Source organism: Bombyx mandarina, chromosome 12 (assembly GCF_030267445.1).
Source record: "Bombyx mandarina strain Sakado chromosome 12, ASM3026744v2".
In the NCBI taxonomy this organism is placed as follows: Eukaryota; Metazoa; Arthropoda; class Insecta; order Lepidoptera; family Bombycidae; genus Bombyx; species Bombyx mandarina.
This window is the reverse complement of record NC_143219.1, coordinates 6417943-6434868: the sequence shown is the minus strand read 5'-3', so window position 1 is coordinate 6434868 and position 16926 is coordinate 6417943. Positions and strand designations below refer to the sequence as shown.

At 34.2% G+C, this 16926-nt stretch overlaps 1 protein-coding gene across 1 annotated transcript in view; it reads right to left on the bottom strand.

Annotated features, from left to right (window-relative positions):
- The window catches only part of LOC114250804 (limbic system-associated membrane protein), a 114530-nt gene extending 98057 nt beyond the window's left edge, over positions 1-16473 (bottom strand). Inside the window, exon 1 of the mRNA XM_028184828.2 lies at positions 16125-16473. Within this exon, the coding sequence (XP_028040629.2) occupies positions 16125-16173 (49 nt within the window). The 5' untranslated portion in view covers positions 16174-16473. The remainder of the gene's footprint in view (positions 1-16124) is intronic.
- Between the last annotated feature and the right edge of the window lie 453 nt (positions 16474-16926).

Below are 16926 nucleotides of genomic sequence, written 5' to 3'. Positions count from 1 at the left end.
TACAATGGCTTTAAATTTGATGAAAGGCATGGTGGCTTTGCATATAGTTGGCATTAAACCTAAATTTGCTTTAAAGCTATACAAAACGTAACGCACTATGGAAAGGTCCATGGTCCAAAGGCCAAAGGTCCATGGCCTTTCGAATAAGACGTCCTATACATTCACATCAAACGCGATTGTGCTAAAATTAAAATTGTGAAGACAATTATCGATGAAAGTAAATATTATATGCGTTTCCATATGACACTAATTACAACTATACAATTTTTGCGACTTTCACGGTTCGGTGCTGCAAAGCAGGCTTCAATTCCGGCTATAAGGATGAGACATTATGTTCCTGAGATCGTTATTCAATTGTAATACTGGGACTTCGATCACGTGCCACAAGGTGGGTGATACTCACTTTATATCTGCGTCCTCCGATGTCCACTTAATTATAAACGGCCGTCTGGTGTAGTGGTAAGTGACATGGTCACTGCACAAGGGGGTCGCGGGTTCGAATCCCGCCAAGGGAAGATATTTCTATGATAAATATAAATGTCTTTTCCAGGGTTATAGATGTATATTGAATATATGTATGTGTACCTATATAATAAAAATCTTACATTTATTTCCGTTATCTGGTACCTGTAACACAAGTTCTTTACGAACTTATCACGGGACCAGTTAACGTGGGGTGACTGTTAGTAAATATTTATTTACATTTATATTTATTTATATTAAAAAAAAAAAAAAACCTAAACTAAACAATAAATAGAAATTGATTCTGTAGGTGTCAAAGAAGTATATTGAAACAGGCAAGTCGGTAAAATCAATCACGAGGTTTTTTTTTTCGCTTCCAGTTGCGGTCAACTGAACTGTGTAGAAAAAAGACAATCCCCGTAGTCGATCAGCTCTGAACAATAAAGTAATTGAATTTGTCCACCACTGAAGTACTTCTCCAGGGAACGATAGACACAGAACACTTCATTCACGATGCTAAATTTAGTTAGACTGCAATTCGTAATTAATCAAATATTAGACTTAAAAAGCTACGTCTAAGTGGAGTTACAAGTCGATTCTCTTTTTTTAATACGCTTTTATTAGCTTCAGACGTACGTATGTTAGTATGTAATGGAAACTTTGAACATGATTTTGACCCCTTCAAAACGTCGGATTAACTCGAAATTTGGTATACTTATTAAGGACCGATGACAATTCAATATTTAATAAATAATTGAAAAAAATAACATTGAAAAAATTTAAATTCAACTCAAAAATTAAAAATAAATAATAGTTTAAAAAAACTAACAAAATACGCTTTTACATAAAATCCATATATAAAAAATGTGATAAAAAAAAAATCTTACACTATTTTTAATTCAAATTTATTAAAATTTATTTTCTATTTGTTAAGTAGGATTTTCTATAAAAGCGTATTTTGTAATTTTTTTTTAAACTATTTTTTTTTCTATCCATCAATAATTAAGCATGAAATTCAACACAAGTACGAGTACATTTGACAAGTGACTTGACGTGACGAAGAATTTTCCAAGACAAGACGATCGCTTAATAAACCGCCAAAACCAGACATTCAAATTGAATTTAAAACTGTTACTGTAAGGATAAAACTTTTCTATTTTTAATTTCGAAACCTATTTACATTATTTAATTAGTTAATTCGCGAATCTGTTCCAATTTGAAGAAATTGAGAAAAACATTAATTACGTATCCAGTTTGGTAATTAATTATAGCAGCATGTGAGCTAAAAATCACGATTAGGGATATACTGTCGAAGACGACGCCTTAGTGTCGCGATGCCTCGGTAGCGTGCTCGTGACGTCAAAGTGAAAGTTGGGGTCACTGGAGCGAGGGGATTCCTGATTCAAGGTCCACTCCTCCGCAAGGTGAGATCGGTTTGACAACTTGATTTGTGTTCCAAAGAACAGAAGGAAACCCACAACATAAATTGCGTTTCGCCCTTCGTTCCTTGTTTTCGATTCGAACTTATCAAAACATTTATGAGAAAATTAGCATAAAATTCCTGTGGAAAATCGGGCTTTGTTTTGCTATAATATGGTTTTTGTTAACCTTAAGAACCTCCTTAATAACCTCCACTTTTTACCATTTGATATCTACTCATATGGGCTCATAAGACGCCTTATCATCACTACCACCACAAAATTAACATTTTTTTTAAATAATAATTCGCGAAAAACCAGGAATCAACATAAAAACTGCCTCAATTAGAACAAAGCACTTATGAAAGGTTACGATCATTATGAAAATAGTTTATGTCTTCACCGAATGCTTCGTTAAATTTCGAATTTATTTTTGTTTCATTGCGGTACGTTATAGGGGACTATAAAATAGGGGTGTATTTAGGTCGCAAGATTCATCCCTGGTTGCGGGGACGGTGCGTCGGCGACGACTTGACGCGACGCAGCGGCGCCTCTGACTTCACGGGCACAATCGATACTGAACCCAGATGATCACGATACTTTTCCTGACAAGATTTAAAGGTCTTGGCTATAGTCCCAAAGATACTAAGAGGCGATATGAAGTAGGCTATTTATGTTATTTGATCTAGACTTAAGTGTTTGTTTCGATACATAATTTAAGTGTCTTTCATTTGATTAAATATATTTCTGTGGAAGCAGCAAAAAGCAACAATAAAAATTTGAGATTTGATTTTATGAGTTTGATTGATAAAAATTACCGTTTTCCATCGAATATGAATTGAGAACTTTACCGTTAAGTACGTCGATTTTCTGGCAGTTTTCTCGAATAAAACGTGAAAAGCATTGAAGGAAGGTTGCAAGTTGTAAGTTCTTATTGGATAAGTTTCAACCTTTTGTACAGGTCGGGTAGGTTAAGTTGTAATATAAAGTTTGCGAAGCGCTTTCATAGCTGTCGAAACTTGCGTTTTTATAAAGTCCAAGATATTTTTCTTTGAGCGGATGAGATATTTAAATTTGTTGATAGCGGTATTCAATTTGTAAGTTTATAAAAGACTGCAATTTATGGGAGTGCTCTTACTATTAATGAGGATTTTGAATTAATTAATTCATGTTTCTGTTGGCAAGGCGTCTTGTCCGCACGGGATTCGGGAAGGTACCACCGCCCCACCTATTTCTGTCGTGAAGCAGTAATGCTTAAAGGATAAGGCAATCGTTTTACTGTAAAACTGAGACGAAAACTTGTTTTAAGATGGGTAGCAGCATTTACTTTGTTGATATCTAGTGGCTCCAGTAACCACTTAATACTAGGTGAGGCGTGAGCTCGTCCGTCCACTTGAGAAACAAAAAAAAAACCTCTATGTTTAATTGAATTTAAATTTATACATAATTTAATTTTAATTTTCAAGAAACTACACGAGCTCGTAGTGTGCGGTATCGGAAACCAAGAGATACTTAGAGAGATTGAGTAAAAGTAGTAAAAGAATATAATCATGATGAAATTTTTCTTTAAGATCAAATATCATTCTATACATTCAAATATCATATTCGAATAAAGGTCAGTGATGAACAAAGTGCCTTGGACCTTTCATACGGCTCCTTTATACAAAAAACGGGTACTTTGGCTCGTCATTTTTGCAGCTTTCTCAGTGACAACGCTTTCCTTCTCACTACATTCCTCTTGTACCTTAAATTAGATTATCAACTGTAGCAACTTACATTTAGAATTTTTACATGTAACGTATTGCTTGCTGATAGCTAAATTCTAATTATACTGAAATTTTATAAAATAAGAGACTAAAACATGAAATAGATCTACCAAAAAAAAATAGTTTCATTTTTTTAACACCGGGGAATCCGATTACGGATACCCGATCGAGGGGAGGCCTCCATAGAAGAAGGGGGAGAAGAGAAAGACCGAGGTCCTCCTCTTCTTCCAATTTCTTCTAGAATACTAGGCATTTGGAAAGATGCGCAACTACAAAAAAAAACATCGGGAATCTTATCGAGTACAATATGTTCCATAACGAAAATAGGATTTCATATTAGTTGAACTTATAGAAAAGCGAATCAACGTTCGGGATGGGCAACTTGTCTACAACATTCTCATATTGGAATTTAGAGTAAGATTCACAATGTGAAATTGGCAATTTGACGGTCGAAGCTTTTGTATTTTTTAAGAGGAGTATGTATACATGTATATGAAATTTTATTTCTTTTCCTCTTATAAAGTTTATTCTTATAGTTATAGTATACATACTAAAATTCGTAAAAGCGATCGAAAAATCATCACAACATTTAAAAATAAAGATGGCGACGTTTGTGTTGTCGATGGTACTTTTAGACCAACACCAAAAAGAACACAAAGATCATGCGATCATGGCTTAAGATTACACTGTGGAACAAAAAAAAAAAAAAAAGTATGGTCCACAGCCGAGCAGGGGGTCGGGACCGGGGTCGTATCCGTGACCTGGCCCCCTAAGAGCTAGGGGTTCCACCCGTTGTGTGCGGGGAGAAAGAGAGAGAGCGAAAAAAAAAAAAAAGAAAGAAAAAAAAAAAAAAAAAAGAAAAAAAAAAAAGTATGTTCCACAAGGTTTTCATTTGAAATAAAATTGTAAGATGTACATATTATGTATACGGTGTGATGTATTTTATGAACCTTCTTAGTTTGTACCGTGTAAATAATTTATTTATTGTGTTTCAGTGGCTCACTCAGCTTAAGTTTTGGAGTAATGAAAGTAAGCTGTGATGGACAGGCAGATAGGCAGAAACCTGCACCTATACGGGTGCAATCTCAGAGTACATTGTACAGAACCATAGTATTATAAAAGTAAAATCCGTGTGTTACAGACAGTGCTCGTTACGACAAAGCTTACGTTACTTAGGCCATGTTCACCATCATAGGGATTCGATGGACTATTGCCTTGTCTTGATTAATACGCAAAATTTACTAAATTACTTTAACTATTAGAAGTATATGCAATTCGAAATGAGGATTATATTACATTCACGCAAAAACATAATGAATGATACACGTGAACAAAATACGCAGCATGTTAAATTTGTTCCCAAATTTTGTGTTTGACGTCATTCCGTATCCTCGAACAATACCAAAGGAAACTTTCCATTTCAAAGCCATATTGTATTGTCATAACATAAATTACTTTCAAGTATTTTTTATTTTTATTTTTTCATTTTGATAAAATTTTGTTTCAATAAAGTACATATTTTCTCTTTTGTTTGAGTCTGAAACATAAGCATTTCTTCCGAAAATCCCGTCATGTGATACAAACTACGTAGTAAAATTAAATTCTATTTAAATTCACCCAGTCTAATCCGCTAATGTTGGTAAATAGCAAACACAAAACTAACAGAAACTAATATCGGAGTAAACACATGCTGCTGTGACACTTTGTTTGCTGTATTCAACTATTACAGTGAGTTATATGAATTCCAACGGTACGAAAGTAATATTACAGCAAAGTAATGAGTATGAAAACTTTTGAATCTGTATTGAATGTAATTATAATTATTTTTTTCGTATCAATCTCGTTTTATCACAAACAACGGAAGAGCATTACGTAATTGTTTTTGCAGAGCGTTATTTTTTTACTGTACGCTAATCTCCTTTAACATAGCCAGTTGCGAACTAAAACGCTATATATAATAAAGTTACTGGTGGTAGGACCGCTTGTGAGTCCGCGCGGGTAGGTACCACCGCCCTGCCTATTTCTGCCGTGATGCGTTTCGGTTTGAAGGGTGGGGCAGCCATTGTAACTATACTGAGATCTTAGAACTTATATCTCGAGGTGGGTGGCGCATTTACATTGTAGATGTCCATGGGCTCCAGTAACCACTTAACACCAGGTGGGCTGTGAGCTCGTCCACCCATCTAAGCATTAAAAAAAAACATTTTCATTGATGTATTTTCGAATGTGAAAAATATATTGATTAGCCCATTGTAAGAGAAAAGTTTTGTTATTTACATAAGAATCTTGACTTGATCTTACGTAAGACTTGTGAACGAACATAATTTTTAGAAGCTTGTAGAGAGATGAGCTGAGATGAAGTGCTATACCATTAATGAAATAGTTGTTTTGTTGGCAAAAATGCTTTAGGCCTATCGATATAATTATTATATTTTTATTGCCTTTATTGGCACCTGAAGGTAAAGTAATTAACAATGCAAGGCACAGCCAAATTGTTACCCGCCAAGCAGCTAGCTACTGACCAAGCCACTGCTTTTTGCCTATAGATACTAATATCGTTCCCAATTAAAACAGTTTTAGGTAAAAATGGTAGGCAGCGGCTTGGCTCTGCCCCTGGCATTGCTGACGTCCATGAGCGACGGTGACCACTTACCATCAGATGGGCCGTATGCTCGCCTGCCTACAAAGGCAAAAAAACATAACTCACTATGATCTTGCCTTAATATAAGCAACTAGAGGCCCGCTCCGGCTGCGCTCGGGTCTTTAACAAAAATTTCAACGATATTTGATGTTGTTTAATTTTTTTAAATAAAAGAACACTTATTGTGGCATAACTATAATAGTTAGACATATGCTGTCGCGACACTTTTTGTAAATAATAATGTGTTCTACGAAGTCGTAGTACACTATTTTATTCTATTATGAATAGTTTTCGCAGGGCACGCGATGTAAAGATTATTTTAGGTAATTTTTTTACACATTGGGTTACATTATTGGAGTTTTAGTAAGGATCCCTAATTTTTTTCAAAAAAGATTATAGCCTATGTCACTCAGGAATAGTGTAGCTACCAAACAGAGAAAGATTTTTTTAAATCGATTCAGTAGTTTCGGAGCCTATTCAATACAAACAAACAAATCTTTCCTCTTTGTAATATTATTATAGTATAGAAGTATAGATCACAATACGTGCCTTAACTTTCGCCTTAAATCGTCGGAAAGTGGTTTTTTATTATTATCGATACCGTCGACATATGGCGTCACGCAGCGGCGTGTGCGTGAGAAGAGAACTGGCTGTAATCTGCTGCAGGCTTCACAAATGCCTGTTTACAGATTCAGTGGGTATTCGGTGAAAACTATGAGCGATAACCGAAATAGATATTGGTCTGCTACGTTGAACCGAAACTTTTGTTTAGTTTGACACGTGCTAGCAGACTATTTATTATATTATGACTTTAATTAAATAACGTTAATGTGGATATTTCAAAGTAATAGGTTGTTCGGAATGTATGTTCGTTTTTTCCCGACAAAGGATTTAATTGTTTATTTTTTTGCACACAACTTCACATTTAAGCCGTATAATTTTTATATGCTTTGAGAGCTCATATAGCAAGGCTTGTGTGTGAAAGAATTTCAATTAATTATACGCAGTAGTTTTTGGTTGGTACCCTTTTAAATATGGAGAGTGATAAGCAGTATTTTCGACATATTTTACTGTTTTACTACACAAAGGGTAAAAATGCTGTTCAAGCCAGAAAGAAATTGACCGATGTGAATGAAGAAGGTGTGTTGACAGTACGCTAGTGCCAGAACTGGTTCGCTAAATTTCGATCCGGCAATTTTAATGTCGAAGATGCACCACGTTCGGGAAGGCCGGTTGAAGCTGAAGACGTCATAAAGGCATTAGTTGATGCGAACCGGCGAATAACAACACTTGAGGTCAGATTGTGGTTAAATTTATCAAATTCAACAGCTTGTGACCACTTGAAAGGCCTGGGATTATCCTCGAAAGTCGATGTATGGGGTCATTTTCACAAAAAAAAAAACAAAAGAAATTACTTTCCGAACAGCCCAATATTTGTATCGACATATATTTGTGTTAATATAAATATTTAATACAACAGCCGAATTCCGAACTTATCAATATATCTTTCCAGGTTTTTGGTTACAATCACTTAAGGTACAATTAACACTATATTCTTTCGTCATCACAAAAAATAATTTTAGTATAATGTGGAGTATGTATGTTATACTCTTGTTATGACTAATTTTCACGAACGACTTGAACTTACGATAGCTATTTTGATTTTATGAAACAATAAAATAACTGAATACTAAATATTTACTTACTAACTACGACTAACTTAATATTTAAGTTTAGTCTCAATTTAATTGAAAGCTCTACCTTGCAAATCTCAACATTGTGGCTGATCTGGTTTAAATTATTTTCGGGTCAACCCCATTAAGCGCAAATACTCGTACATATGAATAAGTATCCGGTAAACAGAATTTTTCAGGGGTCTTCAAAGAAATGCAATTACGCGGATTCAAAGCATTTCAGATTACTTATTTCGCCGTATGTATTTATTCCTCATGATCTGCTACAAGTGACGGCTAATCAAAACATTTCTGGGGGTACAATAATTAGAAGCTTTTAAAAATTTTTTTTTGTCGAAATCGAAATTGATGTTATTTTTAACTGTATTTTATTTTTACGAAATTCTTATTTTTGTATTTAAATATCGGAGTTGAAAGTTCATTTGGTGTTTGTTACCGGAGCCTACACACTGAATCTGGCATATCACCCCGAGACATTTGAACGATAAATAAATATTTCACTTCGTTTTGCTTAAGGTTCTAAAAATACGTTTGAAGACAAGATTGAGCTCTTGGCTTAATTAAAATATCGGAAGATGTTTTAAAGTAAAACGTAACTTTCAAAGCAGGTAACAGCAGATCAAAATCAGAACACTCAATGTACGGGAAAGTGATATTCGAAAGTGTGCTCTGTCGTTGTACTTTTAATACGTAAATTAGCATGTCATCAAAGCTCCTTTAAAGAACAATAAGAAACTATTCGCCGGGGTCCAAATGGAACGGATTGTTACTATTTAATAATATAAAACTACTACTACTATTTATTATTATAAGCTTTGTGGGCTATTTTATCGTTTGTGTTATATGATAAGTGCGTGAATCATTGTAAAACTTTGATATCTACCCAAGGTCAGTTACGTAGAACGGAAAGAAGCAAGAACTTTACCGGTCACCGTCCTCGTCGAACCCGTCGCTTGCGACGAAGGGCTCGACGAGCGAATTAACCCATAGACACAGCAGACTGAGCTTCTCGCCGGATCTTCTCAGTAGGTCGCGTTTCCGATCCGGTGGTAGATTCTGCGAAGCACTGCTCTTGCTAGGGTCAGTGTTAGCATCACTCCGCCTTGAGCCTCGTGAGCTCACCTACTAGTTAAGGTTACGCTGAAATTACCTCTCAAGGCTATCAGCTTAGGTAGGATTTAAAAAAAACTTTGCACCACGTTATACGAACATCGGTGTTAAGAGAATGACGCTTTAGCTCATCATAACAAGGGCCGTCCATTTAACCTTGTGACCCATCGTAATAAAGTTAGCAAGACGGAATTTCATTAACTGACTCTGAAGGCGTCGCGCTTAACCCATTAAAGTATCCTTACTCCCGGGAATAATTCGATGTAGCAAATTTGATAGTTGGTATTTCCAACTATAGATATGCGTACAATTTTAAGTTGTACTTAATTTTTCGGTCACCTAAATCATTAGACAGAGCATCATGAATCTTTGAGAAATCATTGATTGAACAGGGAAAGATATAGCAATAGTCGAAGTGGCTCGTATACCTGGTAGAAAAAATATCTTTAGGTATCCTCTGAGCGAAAACCAGACGGCTACAGTAGCTTGACGAGATTGGGCGCGTTTTAAAAAAAAAGTGTTAGAATGGTAGCCGGAGCTCACGGCTCATCTGGTGGATCATCGGAGCCCATGGGCATCAATAGCGTAAATGCCGCCAACCTTCACGAAACATGAGCTCTCTGAATTACAGTACTACAGCTGCCCTACCTTTCAAACCGAAACGCATTACTGCTTCACCTCTGAGGTGGCGGTACCTATCCTGGCAGACTCACGAAACACCCTATTACTATTTTTATGGTCCAAATTTAAAATTTAAATTAATTATATAGATATAAAAAAAATGTACATACATGTATGTGCCAATGTCCCTGAAGAGATTAATTACGCTTAAAATTGGTATTTGTAACATTTTAACACTAACACAGTCGTATATTTTATGTATTCTATATGAATTATAATCCATATAAAGAACACCGATTCCCACACTAACTACCCACAAGAGACGGTAAAATTATGTACTGCTAGTGTAATTAATAAAATATCCTTGCCGAAACCTCTGCAGTTATACATTACTTAGTGTAAATCAAATAATTGAAAGAATTGAAATACGTAATTTTTTGTTTTCATTTAAATAATATGTAAATGAACTTTAAGCCGAAGGGATTTTATTTGCACGACTGTCTTAAATAAAAATACGGGGTTATGTCAAAAACAGCGAATCATTAATTATCACCCTGGGTTTCTGCAAAACAACCGAAAAAATTCCGTGGCTCTAAAACATTAGCGTTATGAGTGTTCCTGTAATAATATCTTTACGAAAAGCAAAAACGGTTTAGTAACCTAGCATATTATATGTTTTATTATACATATTTACGATTGTTTATACCGGACATCAGAGAATTAGACTTAAAGGTGACTAGCGGACTCCATTTAGTCTCCTTCCCCTCTTCTGCATTACACAAACCCTCGCTGTTACAATGTACACGCCTATAAGACTTGCAAAAAGTAAGGATGCCCGAAAATGTACTATCAAATAACAAATACATATAACTCTAGTCTTACTATCTGTTACTAACTTGACTATGGCAAGACGGACACCGAATTCGGAAATAACTTTTTGGAGTCCTAATTTTGTGACATTAATTTATGTGCTTTTTTACTCTTGAATTTTCAAAATATTAAATATTTGAAAAGAAAATCCTTTAAAATTTCGTCACAGTGTGACTTAAATGTTTTGGACACGGTCCTCGTAAAACGTTTTCGGATATAGTTGATGAAATTCTTACAAATTCTATTGACTAAGTAGAAACTAATGTTCTTAGACGAAAGATGTTACGGTACGTCTAGACTCCACGTGTACTACGTACGCTAAAATGGTTTGAGCTACACTCAAGAGCACTATGCATTTACTTGCTAATGGCAGATAAAATGAAACTTGCTTACGTAGAACTTAGGACTTTCATAGAAATATAATCATATTAGTGATAGATTAAGGCATGCAACCAATTTTATATTTTAAATTGAATATCTACATTTGCAATCGAGTGACTGGAAAAAGAAAGTATTTTTACCTAAACAGGACCTATCACAAATATCTTCCCTCCCCCTATACCTCATGATTTATTAAAACAGTAGTACAGTCTTTCAGATGATTTATATGAGTCAAAATTGTCTCGCCTTCTCTTCTCTTAAATCCTCCGCTTCGTCGGTTTTGTACTAACAACATGAATATAACAAACATTAGCCTGGTCTTATAATCAACTTGAAAAAAGGTCGTTATCTGAAAAAAGCTAAATTAACATTTGTGTTAATAAGTTCTGGTTCAACAGTTTCCAAAAGCCGGTTCCAAAGCGGCAAATACATTACATCAGATATATACTATTATTGATAAGTTATTTATTACTTCAGTAAAGAAATGTGAAAGTAAAAAGCCCTATTTTATTCATGTTGTTGTCCGTTTTGATCAATGCATTGTACTCTGCATTAAGATTATGAATCACTCTGAATGTTTCGTTAATGGGTGCATATCATCAATTAGGCTTCATTAAAAGTGAATTATTGTAATCTTTTAAGCAAATACAACTATCGGTAACGACGTGATCTTAAATACGAAAAAATGTATTACTAATCGTGTTTATATAATATTATATAAGAATAAATTTAAGAATCAATGAAAGTGGCGCTAACGACAAATCACGATCAAATTGATTAATTTCTATAGCTTTACAAGTACTCTGTGCAATTATCTCTCTTAATGCACCATTAAAGGGATCTAATTAAAGCAATATTGCGGGTCAAGTCAAGTTAATGTCTGTTTGTTCGATAGGTATTGTGACCGTTAACCGCTTAGCTGTAATAATGGCACTTTGGCATATCAATGGCTATGTCTATTAAGAGGAGTTGATGAGCTGTCGCCGGAACTTTGTGCTAATGACGTCTAAGAGCATGTGGAGTATCTATGTAAGGCTTATATCATAGCAGAGATAAAATTAATGGACATTATATGGGGTTTGAGTGGGATTACTGTAAAGAAATAAACGTTTTTTTAGTAGTTAATATAATATATTGGATTTGTTAGAGATTTCATTTTGTGTAGCGGCTAATTATTACTCTAGTTGAACGAAAAATATATTATACACATATTTATATGGTATTAATATTAATTTCAGTTGGTAAATTCTTAAAAAAACGTTGTATATAATATACTTGATATTAAACAAAAAATGTAGTTTTAATTGAAAGTAATTCACTTAAGCTTACGCCTGCGCTTACCGAGTGTACTTTTAGTGACACTTTTTTGCGGACTTACAGGTCAATATTGTTACTAAAATTAAAGTATATGAACTCGGCTAAGTGATTGATTCATTCGTCGAACAAAAATTCAGTTTCTGCCAATATTTACTAAATTCAGAGTGAATTCGATTTATTAATACATGCGAGAGTTCTCTAAGTGTCATCAACCCTTACAATTGATAGCATTGAATTTTATTTTATTATCTATACTAATATTATAAAGAGGAAAGATTTGTTTGTTTGTTTGTTTCGAATAGGCTCCGAAACTACTGGACCGATTTGAAAAATTCTTTTTCCATTAGAAGCCGACATTGTCCCTGATGAACATAGGCTACTTTTTTAAAAAAAAAAATTATTTTATTTTTTTGGTTTCATGTGTGTTTTAATGTTTCCGAAGCGAAGCGAGGGCGGGTCGCTAGTAAGGAAATAAAGGGACAACGTATGTAGTTGAGTTCATTCAACGTCACCAATTAGTAGCCGCATTGAAATGAGTTTAATTTGACCCTGGTTCGTTCGCTGCCAGTAATTCCATGAATTAAGAATAACGTTTACAAAAACGTGTACCGATCTTTTGGTGTCATTGAGTCATTGGTTATAGAGTGGGACACGCGGTTTCATATGTTTTTTTTCAATAATTGTATGTTTTATAAATAAAAAAGTATGTCGATTCGTATAATGACTACAAAATTATAGTTGAATCAATTTATTACAAATTCGTTCTAAATCTTCTTCCTCGCAGTCGTTTTAATGAGAAATTAAAGATGAATATTAAAAAAAAACTCCAGTAACATAGGTGTGGATAAAACAGAAAAGGACAATGTATTTGAAAATTATAAAATTTAAAAATAAGCGTGTCATTAAGCTGCGCATTATTATAAAATTTAACACATTCTTAACTCTTTGAAAGGCAAACGGAGAAACACAAAAATAGTTTTAATAAAGGCTTGAAAATTAATTCGCACAAAACTATGCAAATGGATGGATACAAAATTGTCAATTACGGTCGGAATCTACTAATGTAGTAGGTACGCGCAAAGTTCCGTTTACTCGCCCTGAAATAGGGCATTATCCTTGCCACTACTATAGGGCCTGGCCGCCACTCCCATTTTACAAGTGATGGGAAAATACCATGTCCAAGCTAATTCCCTGGAAGCCTCGCAAAGCATCGTTCAACAACCTTATTAATTGACATAATCGAATTCCATATAAGTAGAATGTATAAGCTTAAATTCATCTGGGGAAATTTTCATTTATAACTTTGTTTTAACAAATATTATGATTTTGTGTAATTTCTTATGTCATGTTTAAGTATATGACAGAAAATTTGCAATCATTACCCAGGAAGTTTTAAAGTAATTTTTTTTTGGCATAGCCTAAGAGTACTAGTTAGAATTATGGTTTATGGTTTAGTGCTAGGATATTTTTAAGCCCGCTTGGGTTCGTATTAAGCATTCTATATTTCTGCCGCGAAGTAGTCATGTGTTTCTGTTGCAACCGTGTGATGAGATAGCCACTACACAAATACAATTGAGATTTTGACCTCCCATCTCAAGATCTATCTGTATCTATGATATCCATGGGCTTCAGCACTCACTTGGCCGAATGGGCCATAAGCTACTTCACCCATCTAAAACGTTTTGAAAATATACTCAAGCTGTTATTATGCCTTAAGAGTAGTAGCGGTATTCATGATTTTAATCGACTTTGAGAGCCGCTGTTCACCCGAATCATAAGACTACCTATCACACCAAATAAGAAACCTATGCAACATCAAGCATATAAATACAATGGAAATAATATATGGTTTATGGATCACAGAAAATAATTGTTCTCAATCGTACCGTCTTAGTTTAATTAGCAACTTTCTAACAGATTTTACGAATAATTTGTGGACTTTTAGTATTTTAATTTGCTATTGGAAGCACTTTGTTAATATAAGCGCTTATATCAATTAGAAACTTTATGTCATCGTTTCAGTGGATTAATATCAAACAGTGGTGAAAATTAAACGAAATATTCTCGGTTATTTGATTGCTTTATAAATAAGGTAGGATAACAGAATTTTAATTAACAGAATGTATATTTATATTCGTGATATTTATATTGTTACTGTTATGTAATGACATTCTAGAACAAAACGAGTGTGATGTTCAAAATAACATACGGATAAAAATGCTTATTCACAAAGAATAGAAAACTTAACAAAAGTACACAAATACAATGAGAACACACAAAAGTGTATAGTTGATTAATGAACTTTTATTTTTTTTACTATATTTACGAATCACCATGCGCTTGACTGATCAGGTGAAAGACCTTACGGAAGCCCTTGTGCGTGCGCTGACCCTCGGTTCGCAAACTATGGACAACATCTATCAAGGCTTTAATAAGCAAGAATTCCACATGACCACGACTGCTCTGCCAAAAGCAACCGAATATGATGATGATTGTGAGGTAAAGAAAATGACTTGAATGTACACGATTAATTCAATTCTGACACTGGAACACAAAAGTGAATTGAGTAGTGTGGACAAAAAATATATACCTTTAATATCGAAATCCAAAACAATATTTACTTTGTATGGTACTCGTTTTCATTTACAATTGTGAATAAGGTGGACAACCACATTTATTGTGTAGATTCAATCAGCTCCTGTTTGATGATAGCTCAACCGTCGTCAGCTTAGGTGCCTATTTACCCGAATAAGCAAAATTTTCTTATGTACTATCTTCTATTGTAGTATAGCATATTTTTTTTTTTTATATTTGTTCTCGTGGTCATCTGCCAATTTATTTGTTCAACTCATCTTAATGTATATATTACATAACGAGTGACGTTTGTTATATTATAAAAACCATCCTATTTTAGTTTTTCAGCCATAAATAACACTCGTGTGTATTATGTAATGCTGCTGTTTGAGTTTCCATCAAAACTACCTCAGTACAATGTCGTATTTATAGAGCCGTAGCGTCATTAACCATAACATTTATTGGTGCGTAACCTCATTAGTTGAACGAACTATAATTGACACACCGGTTGACCTGTCAATTAAGCAGGCACATCAGAGACAATGTCGGCATTTCTTTCGCTCACCATAACATAATTCAAAATTAAATTAATTCGAAAATAAAATCTTCTGTCTTGAGTATTGATAATTTAATCATCAATTTAATATCTATCGAATAATATGACGTATTGTTTCTAGTTTTATCATTAGTTCATATGATTCTCTAGTATATCAAAGATGAGGTCAATTTAAAAGTAAGACAAATTTATTTTTAAAGTTTTAATATATAACAAGGAAAATTGGTTCATTCATAAAAGTAGTCATGATATAAACACATCAGTGTACATATGTATTAAATCATGAATCGTTCTCGATTTTCCCAAAACGAAAAAGAAATCGTACGTGATGAGAATTATGACGGATATCGTGTACCAGAATCTTGTTATTGATTCTGCCAACGATATATTTGATTAAGGATTCCACTCCACGTAATTGAGGTCAATGAAGTAGAAGAAAAATATTTATATTCACTTTGCGAATCGAAAAAATGACGTATTGTAAATACCATTCAGAAACGTAAACACGATCATAGAAAATACACGGTAACATCGAATTAAGTTTTTCTTATTCTGAATTCTCAATTTAAATTATTGTAAAAAATGTAAAAAAAAGCAATTATAATCTTATCGGAAACACTTTGATTTAAAAGAAAACATGCCTTTTTTTAAAAACAGATGACAATTCTTTAAAAACCATACCAAATAAATAAATAAAAAAGTAAAGTGACTTACCCGAGCTAACTAAGACGATAGAGATGACAGTCGCTATGAACCAACGCATTTTGCCGTCTTCACCTCACAAAAAACTCATAGATAACTTTTGTAGAGGAAACACGGTTGTGCTCAGAAAGTCTGAGCAAACTTTTACGCGGCCGTAAGGGAGGCCCGGCCTGTTTGATGCGTCAATTTGAAATGAATTCCGCTGTGGTACTACGGTTGAATCAGCGAACATGAAACGTCTGCTAACCTTTGACACGCATGCGCTATGTAATAAGAGCACTGTGTATTAATTGTAATTAAAAAATAAATGCAACATAATTGAAATTTTGAACAATATTGTTCAGATTTTTGCCTGACCCTGGGACCATAAAGGTATTTTGTATTAAATGTCAATTTGGTGTGTAATTAGACAAACGCCCGAGATTTTGAACGTGTTCCATTTGCAATTCTGAAAAAAAAAGCAAGTTACACATAGCCGAGATGAAGAGTTGATTCTGTCGCTCTTAACTAATTGGTTTGTTGATTTATTGTTAAGTAAAATCACAAAGACAAATCGGCTATCGTATCTCTAAAATCAGATAGATCTGAGGGTAGAAGTTGGCATCATACGCATCGTGGTATCTTAAGCTAACTAACCACTTCACACCAGGTCTTCCTCTTCTCATCCCTATTAAAGTGAAATTTATGAAGTTGTTAATCATTTTTATGTTACATATACACGCATACCGTACGCATACGCTCTTGTGAGTCCGCACGGGTAGGTACCACCAGCTCGCCTATTTCTGCCGTGAATCAGTAATGCGTTTCGGCAGAC